Source organism: Capra hircus, chromosome 7, assembly GCF_001704415.2.
Source record: "Capra hircus breed San Clemente chromosome 7, ASM170441v1, whole genome shotgun sequence".
NCBI classification, from domain to species: domain Eukaryota; kingdom Metazoa; phylum Chordata; class Mammalia; order Artiodactyla; family Bovidae; genus Capra; species Capra hircus.
In genome coordinates, this window is record NC_030814.1 from 107,580,738 (window position 1) to 107,600,045 (window position 19,308).

General features: G+C 40.6%; 1 protein-coding gene across 2 annotated transcripts in view; it reads right to left on the minus strand.

Moving 5' to 3' along the window:
- Window positions 1–19,308, minus strand: part of RNF130 (ring finger protein 130) — a 139,523-nt gene that overhangs the window by 90,933 nt on the left and 29,282 nt on the right. The window contains exon 2 of one of the 2 annotated variants that reach the window (XM_018051614.1): window positions 5,942–6,136. The exons of the other annotated variant lie outside the window; for it this stretch is intronic. Coding sequence (XP_017907103.1) covers window positions 5,942–6,136 — 195 coding nt within the window. The remainder of the gene's footprint in view (window positions 1–5,941; window positions 6,137–19,308) is intronic. 2 annotated transcript variants of the gene reach the window in all.

The following is a 19,308-nucleotide window of genomic DNA, read 5'->3' on the forward strand; positions in this document are numbered from 1 at the left end:
ACAAAGTACAAAATAAATACCCATAAGTCCATTCTGATACATATAAATGACTGAATAAGTCAACAGAAAAGAGACAAACCATCCACATGGAATAAATCCCAAATAAATAATAAATAAATAAATAAAAGGTTTATTTTAAAGAGTCATGCTATAAAATGGAACTTATCTGAAAAAAAAAATTAAAAAAAAACAGTGACTAGAAAACAAAGAAACAACACTTTTAAAATGCTGAAACCCAGAATTCTACATCTATGTCCTTAAAAAATGATAGCAGAAAAAGACACTTTAGGGTAAATGAATGATGAGAGGATTTGTCACAGCAGATCCACGCTGCAAGAAATGATTTAAAAGATTATCTAGACTGAAAGGGAAATGACACTAGATGATATCTGTGACTACACAAAGGAAAAAAGAACACCAGAAATGCAACATATGAGTAAATAGTATAAAAGCCTATTACTTTTCCCTTCATCAGTTTTTCTGTCCCCATTACCCTCACCAACAAGTGACTTGTTTTCATTCCTCCTCCAAAAGCTCTACAGATTTAGGAGTTTGACAGTAAGTCTTACAAGGGCAGAGAGGCCCTCCTAGGGAGAGTCCACCTACAAACTCTGGGGAAGGATTTTACAGTTAAAAATATGGAGGCATTTAGTAGGCATGTGCCTGGGAGGCTAAACACTCTGTAAATACAAAGGACAGCTCTACAGAGCCAAGAATTGTCGGTGTCCTACCTCTGAAAAACCTGAACTGAGGAACACTGTGAGGTATCAATTAATCCTTACCAGTCCTCTAACACACGGAGCAAGGCTGCTCCATTTTCCTTAGCAGCTGTGCCTGCGGCACTAGCTCTGAGCTTGTCCTATAAATCCATGTCACCTTCATATGAACAGCTAACAAGTAAAAAATGCCTTCTGTCCTGTAACCTGTGAAACCGATTTCTAAGCTAGTATTCTAAACTCCACGCAGATCCTTTACATTATTTTAGCTTCCTCCTCTTCTACTGCTGGAGAGGAAAGGATAAGCACAAGCAAGATAAAAATCACAAGTCAAGTGAAGAGTCCAATCAATTTACTCAGGATACTGAGCCTGCAGTGTCTGAATTAGGAATACTAGGAGATAAACTGTCTGAAGTATCTAGCACAGGGAGGGGCTCTCTACTTCCAGGGAAATAAAGGACAAGTTCAGAGCTTACAGGAATGCTTTAAAACAATCATCAGCAGTCATTTTTTAAAAGCTGTCATTTTTCAAAAGCTACTGCTTACATATTAGTTTCAGATTTTTCTTGATAATTATGAATTTCTGAAAAAAGTGTATGGATCATATGGAAGATACAGAAGACATACTTGCAAACTCAGGCCACAGACACAATTAAGAGTCTATTTTCTGCTATAGTGGTATATTTAAAATGCAGACTCAATCTTTTCTGAAGTAATTAAATTCATATTCAATTAGAACTAAACAGTTAAAGCAACAGTATGACTATTATTTATTTTCTTGATGGCCTTTTAGAATAAAGGAATAGTGAAAGTGAAAGTGAAGTCACTCAGTCGTGTCCGACTCTTTGCGACCCCATGGACTGTAGCCTACCAGGCTCCTGCCTCCATGGGATTCTCCAGGCAAGAGTACTGGAGTGAGTTGCCATTTCCTTCTCCAGGGGATCTTCCCGACCCAGGGATTGAACCCAGGTCTCCTGCATTCCAGGCAGATGCTTTAATCTCTGAGCCTGGATATTTAAAGATATTTTACAATGTATTTGTGATTTATCTTTACTTGTTTTCATAAGGTATGATTTTTTTCCTATTCACAAAGAGAATATTCTATATTCTACACAGTAATTTTTTCCCATTCATTGCTAGATAATATAGAGCTATATACCTTTTTTAAAAAAGAGAATAAGATGCAGAAAAAGTGAAGAGCTATTTGATTGATTCTATTCAACCAGTTAAAGGAACACTAAGAAGAATCCAATACTGCTAATCGACATAAAGATAGAAGAGTAAATTATCTGGTTAAACGTTTATCTAAATTACCTCATCTTCCTATTAGCAATGAAAAAATGCTCACAGATTCTTACAGACATACAAATAAAAATATCAAAGAGCTCTCTGACTTGACAACAATTTGACACAATTTATGACTGTTAAGCAATAAAGTCTATATTAATTTTTAAAAACCAGGAAAATAAATCCTTAACTTTTATACAAATGTGCATTATTTTAAACTATGCAAGTGCCCATAACTTCCCCTTTATACTACCACATATTTGTTAACTACATTACAAAGAACTTATTCTGCCAAGTAGAGGTAACAAATAAAACCACAAATTGAGCGGTCTTTCCTGTCAATGATGTCATGGACACTGCACCAGAAAGGATGTCCTTCAGCCACCAGATGAAGGGCATTCATTAGAACAAACAGGAATAGGCTCTTGAAACATTGTCAACAAGGCAAGACAATGAAATGCTTTAAAATTAGTTATAAAATATATCCTTAAATGAAATGAAAGCTTAACAGAGCTAAATATCTTCATGAAACCATTTCAATGCAGCACATACTTATTTTGTTCAAGATATTTTGCTAACCATTGCAGAAAATAAAAAGACACAAACTTTAACTTAAAGAAACCCATAGTCTCTCCACCGCCAGTCAAGTATACACACGTGACGACAGCAGAAAGCAGAAGGACAGTGCCATCCAGAGGCACAAAAGGCACTATGAAGACTGTAGGGGCCTCATCAGCCAGTAGACTCACTGAAGCTGTGACCCAGGGCACTTTTCATCAGCTCTTACCAGTTCATATTAGTGCATATTACAATGCACAGCACAGAGTGCTTTCTCAAATGAAGGGTGGATAATAGAACTAACATGTGAGCAGGGGAGGGCTAAAACACGGATCTCCCCCTTGAGATGTGGAACTACAGGTATATTTCAGGTATCTGTGCAGGTACAGATACAGGGGGTATCTAGTTACTCTGACAGAAGGGTCCTTACACAGAAACAGGAAGAAAGGGCTCTGTGAAGGGAGAGAGAAGCAGTGCACTAATGGGCCAGGAAAACAATGGTTCTCAGAGCACAGAGACTGTCTATGCTGCTGCCCTCCACAGCAAGCATTCACGGCCTTCCTGAGAAAGAGACTGAGAGACCAAAGAGGGCTTCCTACACAGGAGGCAACGTGGCCTGCATCACAGGGAGGAAGCCAGTGAAAAATCTGAGACGGAAACCTGGCCAGGAGGCAACGTGGCCTGCATCACAGGGAGGAAGCCAGTGAAAGATCTGAGACGGAAATCAAGCTTTCTTATCTTTACCTATTTCTCAAAGCAAGATCTGTAGACCAGTGGCATTAGTATCACATATAAACTTACTAAAAATATAGAATCTCAGGTCACACTCCAGACCTACTGAATCAAAATCTCCATTTTAACAAGATCCCCAGAGGATACACACATACATCAAAATCTGAAGAGTGTCCCAGAGCCTCTGTCTAGATGTGACATTATTGGATCACAAGGTTTGAGTTCTTTAATGGTATTAGACGGTACAGAATTTCTCTCTGAAGCATTGTTATCAATTTACTGTCTCACGTTGTTCTAATTTTCTGTGTATCATAAAGCCATAGTTTTGCAATATAAAGCCATTTCTTATTGCTCTTATACTACATTTGCCTTACGAAAGTTCTATATCCTAAGAATATATCCTCAAACTCTATCCCTAATTTTCCCTATTTGTGTTATCAGCTAAAATGTAATGAGAGTTACATGGTCAATAAATTTGGGAAACTGCAGGTTAATCAACTGAAACAAGTCTTTAAGACTTCTCAGAGACTTCAGTATGTTTATTAGGAGCTTCTAAAATTGGAATATTTTTCAAGCATTTTCTAAAACTTATTTCATCATTTACCTTTTTTCCTCCATGGGTCATCTATGGAACATTTCTGGATACTCTTAACATTTCAAGGAACACAGATGGAAAATCCATGTTAATTTAGAAAGAATTCTCTCCTTTTTTAAACGAAAATCATTGGGGCGGCGGGGGGTGGGGGGAAACAAACTTGATTCCCTCTCTTATAATGCCCAGATCTTTACATACTTAAAAGACTCTCATTCTCACTACCTCTCTAGTGGTTTTGTATATGTAAAATAACATCACATAAAAAGAAAAATACATTCTGCTCAGTTGAATTTCTCTCTATCCATTTTCCTTTGTGTTTTCAGTAAGAAGGAAACAGCAAGGAATGATTAGGTCCAAAATTTCAAAGTTTTTTCTTCCCTCTAATACAGCTGATGAGAGCAAACTGGCATCTGCTCTGAGACCTAGGCAGAAAAACCACTGTCATTTTTTTTTTGAGGATAACTGATTTACAATGCTGTGTTAGTGATCTCTGACAGTGAAAATCACACATTCTATTTTATTTATACTTTTCTTAAAAAGTTTCAGTTTTCCTACAATGAGCACAAATTACTTTTGGAGAAATAAAAAATATATTTTTTAATTCTAAAATGTTTAATTTGAAGGGAAGAAAACAAGTTAGAGCAATAAAATTTAAATTAATCTGCATTATTCTATCAAGATATACACAAAAGTATCAATGATCTTAAGTCAGGGTGAGGTCTTAGCAAGGTAACTGTCTAAAATTGATAATGCAAATATTAATTATATGATTAAAGAGTTAATTCTAAAGAAATAAGGCATTAATCTTTAACATTTTTTATAAGTGCAGAATTAAAGTTTTTCTAGGTTTCAACTAGTTGTAAGAGACAGACTGGTAAACTGAAAGGCAAACACCAAAAAACCTGTGTCTCAGCCTCTCTTCTGCTGGCCCTTGCTTGCTTCAGTCTCTTGGTCTCTAAGTGGGAGAGTACCTACAACATACATGGCCATGATGAGGCCAGGAGTCCATGACTGTCTAAGAAAATACATTAAAAAGGGACTCCTCTACATCATGTCATCAGAGAAACACAAATTAAAACAACCTGTTATGATGACCAAAAAGAAGGAAAAAAGCTGACAGCACTAAATGCTGGTGAGGATGTGGAATAACAGGAAATTTTCATTTTCTGCTGCTGGAAACACTCTGGAAGATAGTTTGATGGTTTCTTAAAAAACTATCCTCTTACTGTACACCACAGCAATCAGGCTCCCTAGTATTTATCCAAGGGGATTGAAAACTTATGTCCACACAAAAACCTGCACATATATGTTTATGGTGGCTTCACTCATAACTGCTCAAACCTGGAAGCAACCAAGATGTCCCTCAGTAAGCGACTTGATAAATAAACTGCGGAACATCAAGAAACCAGAATATTCAGCACTCAAAAATAATGAGCTATCAAGTCACTAAGACACGGAGGAAACCTAAATGCATATAACTAAGTGAAAAAAGCCAGTCTGAAATATGCCCAGATTCTGCTGGGAACCTAAAATCGCTTAAAAAAATAAAGTCTAATAAAAACCAAAAAACTCACTGCCATATATTGCCTGCCATATATATAGCAGTGCTCAGTAAACTGCATCATTGTTATTAAAACAAGTACATTAGAAATGTCTGTTTCCACAAAAATGAAGAAACATGGTTACTACTGTAATTAAAGTAATTACTTAGTTTCAGCATTCATTTTGATAAGATAAAAGGCATGACATAATCTGGATGAATGATAAGATATTACCTTTCAAAGTTATCAAGTGAAATGTGAAATGATTAAGGATCAGTCACAGTCAGCTCCTCCATAAGTGCAAGTCTCACAGTCTGCTACTGTCATTACGTAAGAAAAAGTTCAACTAAAAGAAAAAAAGCATCTCAACAAACGAATGGCAATACCAAAGAAAAACAATCCTAGAATTATGTTGGAAATGATATGGTTTCAGCAAGAGGTAAAATGCCTTCCTATAAAGCAATAATTTGCCAGAGGGAAAACAAAATCTACAACTTCCTTTTTTTGTTTACCTGGATGAGTCATGGTGACTGGCTCCTCTTTGGATTTATTATTGTAGATGACTACAGCAACTGCATTGTGGAAAGCAGCCCGTGATATTTTCTCTTTAAAGGTGCAATTTCCCCTCTGCAGCAAGGCAATCCACTGTTTGATGTTAGGAGGGACAAAGAACCGTGTTTGAGGATCACAGCCCAGATGATCAGCAACTAGACAGATGAGAAGAGGAAAAAAAAAAACAACCAGAGACATTAACTTTTTCCTCAAGGAAATAAAATCAATCAAGTCTTCGCCAAAGGGCTTAACTATTCTCTGGATACCATAGTACTTCAAGCAGCTTGCTCCCAGCAGAGCTATAAATACATCCACAAAGGACAATGCGATGAATCCGAGTCCGTATCTGTACAGGGAGAGAGATGCTCCATTAAAACGTTACCTGTAAAGGAAATTAGAAAGGAAAGACTCTGTTTAACTTCACAGATTGACAAAATATAAAAGACTGATCGTATCTAATGTAGGTTGGTGAAGAGAGGAGGAAGAAATGACAAACAGAACCCCCAGCAAACCAAGGGATGGATCTACCCTGACTTCTGCTCATTCACTGCAGTTCAGTTCAGTTGCTCAGTCCTGTCTGACTCTTTGCCATGCCATGAACTGCAGTACGCCAGGCTTCCCTGTCCCTCACCAACTCCAGGAGCTTGCTTAAACTCACATCCATCAAGTTGGTGATGCCATACAACCATCTCATCCTCTATCGTCCCCTTCTCCTCCTGCCTTCAATCTTTCCCAGCATCGGTCTTGTCCATTAAGTCAGTTCTTCACATCAGATGGCCAAACTATCAAGAGTTTCAGTTTCAGCATCAGTCCTTCCCGTGAATATTCAGGACTGATTTCCTTTTGGATTGACTGGTTTGATACACTTGCAGTCCAAGGGACTCAAGAGTCTTCTCCAACACCACAGTTCAAAAGCATCAATTCTTCAGTGCTCAGCTTTCTTTACAGTCCAACTCTCACATTCATACATGACTACTGGAAAAATCATAGCTTTGACTAGATGAACCTTTGTCAGCCAAGTAATGTCTCTGCTTTTTAATATGCTGTCTAGGTTGGTCATAACTTTTTTTCCAAGGAGCAAGCGTCTTTTAATTTCATGGCTGCAGTCACCATCTGCAGTGATTTTGGAGCCCCCCAAAAATAGTCTGTCACTGTTTCCACTGTTTCCCCATCTATTTGCCATGAAGTGATGGGATCAGATGCCATGATCTCAGTTTTCTGAATGTTCAGTTTTAAGCCAACTTTTTCACTCTCCTCTTTCACTTTCATCAAAAGGCTCTGTAGTTCCTCTTTACTTCCAGCCATAAGGGTGGTGTCAACTGCATATCTGAGGTTTTTGATTTCTCCCAGCAATCTTGATTCCAGCTTGTGCTTCATCCAGTCCAGCATTTTGCATGATGTACACTGCATATAAGTTAAATAAGCAGGGTGACAATATACAGCCTTGACTTACTCCTTTCCCAATTTGGAACCAGTCTGTTGTTCCATGTTTGGTTCTAACTGTTGCTTCCTGACCTGCATACAGATTTCTCAAGAGGCAGGTCAGGCGGTCTGGTATTCCCATCTCTTTCAGAATTTTCCAGTTTGTTGTGATCCACACAGTCAAAGACTTTGGCATAGCCAATAAAGCAGACATAAATGTTTTTCTGGAACTCTCTTGCTTTTTCAATGATCCAGCGGATGTTGGCAATTTGATCTCTGGTTCCTCTGCCTTTTCTAAATCCAGCTTGAACATCTGGAAGTTCATGGTTGACACACGGTTGAAGCCTGGCTTAGAGAATTTTGAGCATTACTTTGCTAGCATGTGAGATGAGTGCAATTGTGCGGTAGTTTGAGCATTCTTTGGCATTGCCTTTCTTTGGGATTGAAATGAAATCAGACCTTTTGCAGTCCTATGGCCACTGCTGAGTTTTCCAAATTTGCTGGTATATTGAGTACAACACTCTCACAGCATCATCCTTTAGGATTTGAAATAGCTCAACTGGAATTCCATCACCACCACTAGCTTTGTTCGTAATGATGCTTCCTAAGGCCCACTTGACTTCATCTGGCTTTAGGTGAGTGATCACACCATTGTGGTTATCTGGGTCATGAAGATCTTTTTTTGTATAGATCTTCTGTGTATTCTTGCCGCCTCTTCTTAGTATCTTCTGCTTCTGTTAGGTCCATACCATTTCTGTCCTTCATTGTGACCATCTTTGCATGAAATGTTCCCTTGGCTTCTCTACTTTTCTTGAAGAGACCTCTAGTCTTTCCCAGTCTGCTGCCTTCCTCTATTTCTCTGTGTCACTTATCTTCTGATCCCCATCTCCATCACCACCACAAGGAGACTGATTTTGCTTGGCGTAGAGAAAGCCAAACTTTCGGTTCAGTTACTAACAGTTTTGTTAAAATTCAAGTATCCTTGAACAAATTTCTCAGTAAGTGTCAAAGAAAATTAGTAAAGTTCAGGTCTGCATTTGAAAGTTTAAATTAGTTAAAGTAACATGTGAAGTGAAAGTCGCTCAGTTGTGTCTGAGTCTTTGCAACCCCATGGACTGTACAGTCCATGGAATTCTCCAGGCCAGAATACTGGAGTGGGTAGCCTTTCCCTTCTCCAGGGGATCCTCCCTACCCAGGGATCGAACCCAGGTCTCCTGCACTGCAGGCGAATTCTTTACCAGTGGAGCCACAAGGGAAGTCCAAGGATATTGGAGTGGGTAGCCTCCAGCAGATCTTCCCAACCCAGGAATGGAACCAGGGTCTCCTGCATTGCAGGAGGATTCTTTACCAACTGAGCTATCACGGAAAATAACATCAAACTAGAATAAATATTCCTTTAATTTATGTGCTGTGTTAAGCTGCTTCAGTTGTGTCCAACTCTGTGTGACCCTATGGACTGTAGCCTGCCAGGCTCCTTGGACCATGGGATTATCCAGGGAAGAATATTGGAGTGGGCTGCCGTGCCCTTCTCCAGGGGATCTTTTCCACCCAGGGATCGAACTCACGTCTTCTGTGGCTCCCACATTGTAGATGGATTCTCTACTGCTGAGTCACCAGGAAAGCCTCATCTAATTAATATTTATGGGCAAATATTTCTGTATAGTTTCACATTAGGATACATATATTAACTTATCACAGCTACTTGTCTAACAAGATACACAAAGACACTGAAACTATCCATTGGGACAATAAATTACATGGTCATTGTCCTAGATTTAGAGGGAAGTTTTTTCAAGTACATTTAAATTTGTCAGGGGAAGTTGATCAATTTTTGATTCTGCAAACATGGGAATCAGACCTCTGGCACTCTGCCTATCTTAAAAAGCTGTCCCTGGCTGCTCTTTCCATTCTCATCCTTACTTTTATAGCAGGTTAAAATGAAAAAGGAAGGGCCGTTCAGAAGGAGAAGAAATCACAAACATTTATTCTGAAGACATGCAGTGCCAGAGAACGGTGTGCCCTAACCTTCCTGGAATTGGCACTGCCAGCACTTTGAGGGCTGAGAGGGAGGGAAGGAAAGGAGCGCAGCACAAATGGGTAACACTGGAAGGAAATAAACAATGAAAAATTAAACATTAAACAAATGAGGTGTACAATAAGACATCACCAGGGGGGAAATGGTTGCTGTCTATACCCTGGAAGCACACTGCTTAACAAAAGAAATGAAATGTTCACACTACTTAGAGAAAACGGAAAATGTAGAGATATTAGTAACTTCAGAGAAATACTACATCTATCCCTCCCTCTTAAATAATAGCTTTCCCTAAATTCTTTTATTATCCTGGTGATGAACAGCAATGAGAGCATATTTGTTACTACAGATCTCCTAATACATAGTTAAGTGGGAGACAGATGATTTCACAATTTGTCGTGATTGACACTGTTGACAACTATGACTCACCTTTTCTTCAAACAGTTTCTACACTGTGAAACTTAAGTCCTTTCTCAAACAGAGAGAAGAAAAGTTCATGTCATGATTTTGTGTGTGTAAGTTTCTCAGTCGTGTCTGACTCTTTGTGGCCCCATGAACTATAGCCCACCAGGCTCCTCTGTCCATATGTCTGTTAAGATTCTCCAGGCGAGAACACTCCCAGGGCTCCTGCACTGCCGTTTCCTCGTCCAGGGGGTCTTCCCGACCCAGGGCCCCTGCACTGCAGGCAGCATTTGTACAGTCTGAGTCACCAGGGAAGCCCTATGCCATGATTTTAATAGTCAACTTGTGAAAGACACAAAAAGTCATGAAACTCTGAAACAGACATTAGTTTCAGTAATAATGTCTGCTTCATAGATAACCGTCATGCTTAAAAATATAAGCATTTAGTCAATGTGTTATGATAACCTTGCTGTCTTGGGAAAACTTTTAAGAATACCTGGAGATTTGTATGACTGTCTTCTATGAAACATGGGGATTTCCCACACAGATGTGTGTGAAGTCTATCCACAACCCAGTAGCACACCTCCACCCCATTTCCCTAGCTCCGAACAGCTACCATTTCTATTTCATTCTTTCTCCCTGATGCTTTGATAGTATCATTGTCCACTTAGAATAACAGCAGTTCTCTAATAAGTCACAAAGTCTAAGACTGAAAAGACACACCAAGGGGTACAACAAAAGAGCAAAATTTATGAAACATACTGGAGGAAAAATTAAAAATCCTCTTAAGGAATCCCCACCCACTAAGAACAGATTCTCTGAACAACTCCATCATCAATACAAATTCCAACAACAGATTGTATGTGGGAAAGAAGTTTCCTGTTCCCCCAAATTTATCCAAATCATTATTCACAAAGGGTCTTTGAAAACCTTTGTATCAATAAAAATACAGTAAGAAATTCAGGTTCCTATTTAACAGATTTTACCTGCTCTTGGCTGCTCCGGGCCTCTGCTGCTGGTGTGCCCGGACCTTCTCAGCTTGCAGAGTGGGGGCTGCTCTCCAGCTGTGGGGTGCGGGCGTCTCCCTGCAGTGGCTCCTCTTGTTGCGGAGCACGGGCTCTAGCAGTCGCAGCCTGCAGGCTCTAACTGCTCCTCGACACGCGTGATCTTCCTGAACCAGGGATCAGACCCATGTCCTCTGCACTGGCAGGGGGACTCTTAACCACTGGACCACCAACGAAGTGAAAGTTGCTCAGTCGTGTCCAACTCTTTGTGACCCCATGGACTATACAGTCCATGGAATTCTCCAGGCCAGAATACTGGAGTGGGTAGCCTTTCCCTTCTCTAGAGATCTTCCCAACCCACAGATCAAACCCAGGTCTCCCACACTGCAGGTGGATTCTTTACCAGCTGAGTGACCAGGGAAGTCCCTAAATTCAAGTTCTTGTTCAAGGAAGTAGTCACCATTATTCAGAAAAAAAAATAAGGGATTTTTATAATCACTTAGTACCATGGTATGCTTATTTTATCTATGCTTGGCTTTAATTAACAAATGACTTGAACAATGAAAATAATGTCAACAGCTCTACAACACAACTTCTCAAGAGGACTGATGACTGGCTGGCACTACTCCAGAATTTAATCCCAGTTATTTATACTTGAAATAATTTAGTAAGTAAAGACAAGCAGTAGTATGGCATAAAATATCTATGAACCACTAAATTTATTTCCACTAAAAATCATAATGAAAATGCAAAATAATAGGTGGTATAAAATGATAAAGCATTTTACAATTTTATTTGTCAAATATATCTCAGTAAATTTGGAAAAAATTTTTACATTATTGAGAAACTTACCTTCAATTTTTTTTCTGTATGGACTTTCCTGTTGAGTCCAGAATAGTAATGAGACTAATTATTCCTTAACAAGAACCAAACAATTCTAGACAGGAACAATTATGGAATACTCACTTCAACGAATATTAACTTAAATGCTCAGTGACACACTAAATACCAGAGAGAAATACAACAGAACCAAACACCTCGGTCTTTGATGTTAAAGCACCACTAAATGGATTGAAGATGCATGCCTGGCACAGAAATTAAATATCAACAAAGTAATTAAAAATGCCAACGCAGAGAGCTTACAAATTTAGGAAAGGAAAAGTGCACCATGACGGTCCAGGTTTAGTGGGAGCTGAGCTGAAACACTGGAGAACTGTTCAAGCAGGAAGGGGAGGGGCACAAGCGAGCGGCGTCCACACACGGAGCAAAGACTAAGCGTGTCTCTTCAACTGCGTGTGAAAAGCAAACACATTTTACTTATTTTTGGTTGCACTGGGTCTTCGTTGCTGGTGTGCATGGGAGCACAAATTGAGCACAAATTCTCTCAAACTGCAGAGAGCAGGGGCTACTCGAATATCTGCCCTTCAATGATATACTGCAGGGCAGATATTAAATATTTGAATGTTTAAAGTAGGCTGTGAGTAGATAAGTAAATAAATACTCTCTTCCCCACCTCAGAGCAGCCTAAAGTTCTCCATGTTCATTAGTTTCATTCCCATTTCTTAAAGCTGCAAACACCCCATCTGCCAAGTAGTGATATCCACATTGCTGTGTGGGTGATGCGTCCTCCTGCGTCCTGAGAACTTGCAAGAGCCATGTGGGCCTAGGAATGGACAGCTGCTGGAATCCTTAGGCACACAGCACAGGTGCCCTGGCGAGACTCGCTTCCAGAGAATGCACGTCTTGTTTCCTCCACCTAAAGGCCAATCCCACTACTCCTCTGCTGACCACCTCAGAGCTGTGCTAAAGTATCTTCTCTGAAAAGCCTTCCCAATTTCCTAACGCTGAGTTGGGTGTTTTATTCATGTTCCCATGGTACCCTGAGATTCCATTCATTTTAGCAGTTATCACACTCTGAGTCTCCTGGAACGTGAGATCTAGCATCTTTTTTAGTAGCTCTGGCATACAGCAGACACTTAACTCGTGACGACGGGAGCAAGAGAACGACGCAGCGAGATTAAGCAAGACCTGATGTAAAGAAAAAGCTTGTGCCAAAGACCACTCTGTTTCATGTGGTGATGTTCTGACAGGGGTGATATTCTCTCAGTTGTTTTCTATAAAAGAAGTAAAAATAAAAATGAACCTAACTAGTTACCCTAAACTCAAATGTTTCCATTTTCACGTTAGATTATAATTTAATCTTTAGATTTTTTACTTCTTGTCTTTATTTTCAATGTTGAATTTGATTTTATGATTCAAACAAAAAAATGCAATTCTTCACTTTCGTTCCCAACTATTTAGAAAAGTGAAGTATAATTGATTTATAATGTTGGATTAGTTTCAGATGTACAGCAAAGTGACTCAGTTAGATATATGTGTGAGTGTGTATGTACACACACACTCACACACACACATATATATATATATTCTTCTACAGATTATTTTCCACTAAAGGTTATAATAATGCGTGGCACAGGAGCAGCAGCTGCATGGCGCAGCAGCTGAGAGGAACTACCCCATGTCCAAGGTCAGGAGTGGCGGCTGAGAGGAGCTATCCTACGTCCAAGGTCAGGAGCAGTGGCTGTGCTTTGCTGGAGCAGCCATGAAGAGATATTCCACGTCCAAGGTAAGAAAAACCCAAGTAAGACAGTAGGTGCTGAGAGAGGGCATCAGAGGGCAGACAGACTGACACCACTATCCCAGACAAATACCCTATCTGATCACATGGACCACAGCCTTGTCTAACTCAATGAAACTAAGCCATGCCGTGTGGGGAATCAAGCTGGAATCAAGATTTCTGGGAGAAATACCAATAACCTCAGATATGCAGATGACACCACCCTTATGGCACAAAGTGAAGAAGAACTAAAGAACCTCTTGATGAAAGTGAAAGAGGAGAGTGAAAAGGTTGACCTAAAGCTCAACACTCAAAAAATGAAGATCATGGCATCTGGCCCCATCACTTCATGGCAAATAGATGGGGAAAGAGTGGAAACAGTGGCAGACTTTATTTTTTGGGCTCCAAAATCACTGCAGATGGTGATTGCAGCCATGAAATTAAGAGATGCTTGCTCCTTGGAAGGAAAGTTATGACCAACCTAGACAGCATATTAAAAAGCAGAGACATTACTTTGCTGACAAAGGTCTGTCTAGTCAAGGCTATGGTTTTCCTAGTAGTCATATATGGATGTGAGAGTTGGACTATAAAGAAAGCTGAGTGCCAAAGAATTGATGCTTTTGAACTGTGGTGTTGGAAAAGACTCTTAAGAGTTCCCTGGACTGCTAGGAGATCCAACCAGTCCATCCTAAAGGAAATCAGTCCTGAATATTCATTGGAAGGACTGATGCCTAAGCTGAAACACCAATACTTTGGCCACCTGATGCGAAGAGCTGACTCATTTGAAAAGACCCTGATGCTGGGAAAGATTGGGGGCAGGAGAAGGGGACGGCAGAGGATGAGATGGTTGGATGGCATCATCAACTCAATGGACACAGGTTTGGGTGGAACCGGGAGTTGGTGACGGACAGGGAGGCCTGGCATGCTGTGGTTCATGGGGTCGCAAAGAGTCGGACACGACTGAGGGACTGAACTGAACTGACAGGTTTATTAAAAGACACCGACTAGCGTTTCCTGTGCTATGCAGTAGTCCTGTTGTTTATTTTATATATAGCAGTGTCACCTGTCAATCCCAAATTTATCCCTCCCCCTTTTCCCCTTTGGTAACCAACTTCTTAATTTTATACGTTTAGCTACTGGACTTACGTAGCTAGCTTTCATCCCTTTATTACTTCCATGGATAAACTTCCTATTTCTAATTTTCACTTGAATCTAATTTATTTTTCAATTGGAGACTAATTGCCTTACAGAGGTTGTTGTTTCCTGTCAAACCTCCACCATCTTGCTATCACTCGTCTTCATCAGTTGTTCAGTCTCTGAAACACTGAAAACGCTTACTCTTTTAATTTTCTGTTAACTTATGTGTAAATTTTAACTTTTGCCGTAATCTTGTATCTAGTTTTTTAAATCCCTCCCCCAATACTTCTGTTATATATACATTTTTATGGTAGGATTTGTTATCATAATGGCCTACAGAAACAACTTGGACCCTAGCCCTTCTTGTTTTCTAAGGAACCTTGTATCAAAGATCATTCCCCGCCTTTTTCCCTCTCATTTAAACCTGCTTGTTTCTTTCATCGTAAAAATAAAGAAGAAAAACAGTATCTCAAAAGACTCCCCTTTACTGCTACTGTTCTCAAGAGCTATCTGTACCTGTGATTCTCATCTCCTCAGTGTCCACCCACTTCTCACCACATTTTAAAAGCCTGTATTTACTTGGCTGCTGTCAGCTCTTTGTTGCACCATGTGGGATCTCTTCTTGTGGTTGTGTGGATTCTCTGGTTGTGGAGCGTGGGCTCAGCAGTTGCAGCAAGCTGGCTCTGGAGCACACAGGTTCAGTAACTGCAGTGCACAGGCTTAGCTGCCCCGCTGCATGTGAGATCTTAGTTCCCGCACCAGGGATTGGACTCACATACCCTGCACTGCATGGCAGATTCTCAACCAGTGAGCCACCAGAGAAATCCCTCCTCATGACATTTTAATCTCTGCATTCAGTCACTCCACTAAAAGTGCTCTGAAAAGGCATCAATAACTTCAGCATTGCTAAATCCCAAGACATGTGTGATCCTCTTCCAGACTGACCTGACAGCTACAAGTGTCCCAGCTGAGCACTCTACTCTCTTGGCTTCCAAGACCCCCATCCTCCGATTCTCCACTTCCTCCTTTTCTTTCACAGCCCTCCGTGCTAACCTTCACTGACTCCTCTCCCTCCACGTGTGCACTCAAACCACTCGGAGGTCTAGGACGCTCTGGAGCTAGAATTCTCTCTACGTTGCTGGTAGGCTTTTTTCTTACTGGAGCAACAATGCTTACTAACATTTCATGCCCATCAGCTCTTTCCTGAGAAACTATTTTTCAAATTTTACTTATACAAATCCAGTTTCTAGTATATACAACTAAGTCAGAATGCTAAGAATCAGAAGAGGAATATGGATAATTACACACAGGAAGGAGATTCATTCTCTCTCATTCCAAGCAGAGACTGGTCCTGCCTTGATGACCTGACATTCTTGAATGTCTTCGCTGGTTCACATGGAAGGAGGCATGGGAGAGCATCTGTAGACAGGTCTATGGACAGTCACTCTTTAATTTCTTTCTTTCCAGGCTGCTTTGCCCCACCTTCAGGCAAGGCCAAGGGATCACTTTGAGGTTTCAAATGGATGCTATTAGTTGCCAAAAATACCAACTGCCAAACGAAAACCAGAAACAGAAACCTAATTTAATTTGGTCATCACCTCTACACAGTCACATGCTTTAAGTGACACTTACTGGAGCCCAAACTTTGGGAGGTAGACAGACAATCTAAGATGAACCACCCGGAAGTTACATTACATATGAATGAGAGGACTTCTCTGTGCCTTCCATAGGATGTGAGTAATAGAACATATGAGTCAAGTTTTTGCTGACAGTCATTTTACGATAGAGAAGGGAAAACCTTACGATAAAGTTAAAGCTATTAATCGGAGAAGGCAATGGCAACCCACTCCAGTACTCTTGCCTGGAATATTCCATGGACGGAGGAGCCTGGTAGGCTGCAGTCCACGGGGTCACTAAGAGTCTGGCACGACTGAGCGACTTCACTTTCACTTTGCACTTTCATGCATTGGAGAAGGAAATGGCAACCCACTCCAGTGTTCTTGCCTGGAGAATCCCAGGGACGGGGAGCCTGGAGGGCTGCCATCTATGGGGTCACACAGAGTCAGACACGACTGAAGCAACTTTAGCAGCAGCAGCAGCAGCAGCAAAGCTATTAATACAATGGCAAAGGGACAATGAAAGGGACAAGATCCTTGGGAACACTGCTGAGTGCTGAATTCCTGGACCGTGAAAGCTGCCCTACCTTGGAGCTTCTGGTTCTGACACAGGATTAATGTCTTCCTTATTTTAATCAACTTAAGCAGGAATTTGTCACTTGGAGCACTCACATCTCTCATGTGAGTCAAGCAGCAATGAGGGGCTCTCTTAATCCACCAGGATCCACGTTTGGCAACTCAAGCCCATCAAGGAGATCAAACCTAAGAAGAAAGCTTCCTGGAAAAGTCCTTTGACACAGAGAGGCAGCTGTGATGCCAATCTTTTGCCATCCTCCCTGACCTGAGAGGAGTGGTAACTACCCAGGAGAGGAGAGCTTTACCTGAAGATTAACATCTAGGGCAAGAAGTCTCTCTAAGGATCCACGGTAGAATCCAAGAGGCCAGGGAAATCATCTATAAACACTAAATGAAATCTGGCTTTTTCTTCATCTGTGAATGCAGACATTTAATCAGTGTCTCTATCTTCTTCCTAAATAACACAAGGCTCTTAAAAGGCTTCTGTAACAAAGTACGGTAAACTTGATGCTTGTTTAAACAACAGGAATTTATTATTCTCTTACCATTCTGAAGGCCAGAAGTGTTAACTTAAGGTTGCTGGCAGGGCCATCTCTCTAATGCAGGTCCTAGTGAAGAGTCCTTCCTTGCCTGTTCCAGCTTCTGGCAGCTCCGCGTGACCTTGGCTTGCGGCTGCATCGCGCCTACCTTTGCTTTCTCATGGCCTTCTCCTCTGTGTCTGTCCCTTCACTCCTGTCTCTTACAAACACACTTCTCACTGGACTTAGGACCTATCTACGCTGTCAAGGATGATCTCATCTAAGGATCTTTAATAATGACAACTGCAATGGCTTTTCCCCAAATAATATTTCTACATTCACACGTTCCAGGGATCAGACATGAATGTATCTTCTGGGGGACTACCTTTCACCCCCCTTTAGAAAGCAACTCCAACCACCACCTTTCACCTTATGCATAAGTGTCCAGTATACAGTTCTACCTTGCTTTAATTATCCCCTCTCCAATAGTCAGTGCTTCATACAATGTTTGTTAAACTTTACCTACAGATGCCTGTCCATTCTTACATTAGTCAAGGTTCTCCAGAGAAACAGACCAGTAAGATATTTGCGTATATAAAGAGATTTATTTTGTAAGGAACTGGCTCATGCAATTATGGAGGCTAACGAGTCCCATAAAGGAGGCTAACAAGGCCTATAAAGAAAACTGAGTGCCGAAGAATTGATGCTTTTGAGTTGCGGTGTTGAAAGAAGGCTCTTGAGTATCCCTTGGACAGCAAGGAGATCAAACCATCCTAAAGGAAATCCGTCCTGAATATTCATTGGAAGGACTAACGCTGAAGCTGAAGCTCCAATACTTCAGCCACCTGATGTGAAGAACTGACTCCTTAGAAAAGACCCTGATGCTGGGAAAGACTGAAGGCAAGAGGAGGAGGGGACGACAGAGGATGAGATGGTTGGATGGCTTCACCGACTCAATGGACATGACTTTGAGCGAGCTCCAGGAGTTGGTGATGAACAGGGAAGCCTGGCGTACTGCAGTCCAGGGGATCGCAAAGAATCAGACACGACTGAGCAAGTGAACTGAACAAGTCCCAGGATCTGCAGGGTAAATCAGTAAGTTGGAGAGTTGACGGTGGAGAGTTCCAGTCCAAGGCTGGCAAGATGCGCTGATGTTTCAGGTCCACTCCAAGGGCGGGAAAAAGCCAACAACCAGTTTGAAGGCAGTCAGGCAAGAAGAAACTTACTTATTTGAAGGATAACCACCCCCTTTGTTTCATCCAAGCCTTCAACTGACTGGATGACGCCCAACCACAACAGGGAGAGCAATCTACCAATTCATATGTTCTTCTCACCTAAAAACACGCTAACAGAAACCCTCAGAATGATGCTGACTCAATACCTGGGAACCTTTGGCCCTGTGAAGGTGACACATGAAATTAACCCCCGCAGTACTATTCACATCTCACTTCTGTGCTTCCTCCTTCTTACTTATTCCACATATTTCAGAAGTTCTTTCAATGAAGATCTGTTAAGGGTAAACCTGCTTCTCATGGTAAACATGTTTTTACATATCTGAAAACTTCTTTTACTTTCTCTCATTCTTGAATGATAAATTAAGGTCAAAAGTCTAGATTTTATTGTTCTGTTAGCACACTAAAGGTAATATTCCACTGTCGTCTTCTTCTTATACTGAGAGGAGCTGGAGAGAACATTTTTACTGTGTAGGTTCTCAAATGTTACCCACCTACTTTTTACTTTCAAATCTAGTATTTTTAAGAAGCAAAATAGATGTGTTTCTTATTTTTCTATTAACCATCAATTTTTACTTTGGTTTTATTCTGAAGAAACAAACTTTTACAATAAATTACAATCTTTTCATATAGAATTTTAAAGGAAAAGAAAACAATAAAATATCTTCTGTATACCTAGAGTGCTGGATATATCCATTAGCATTGCAGAAAAGATCATACATAGCTGAACAGTCAGCAAGTCTGTCAATAGCCATCCATTATCATTACTTA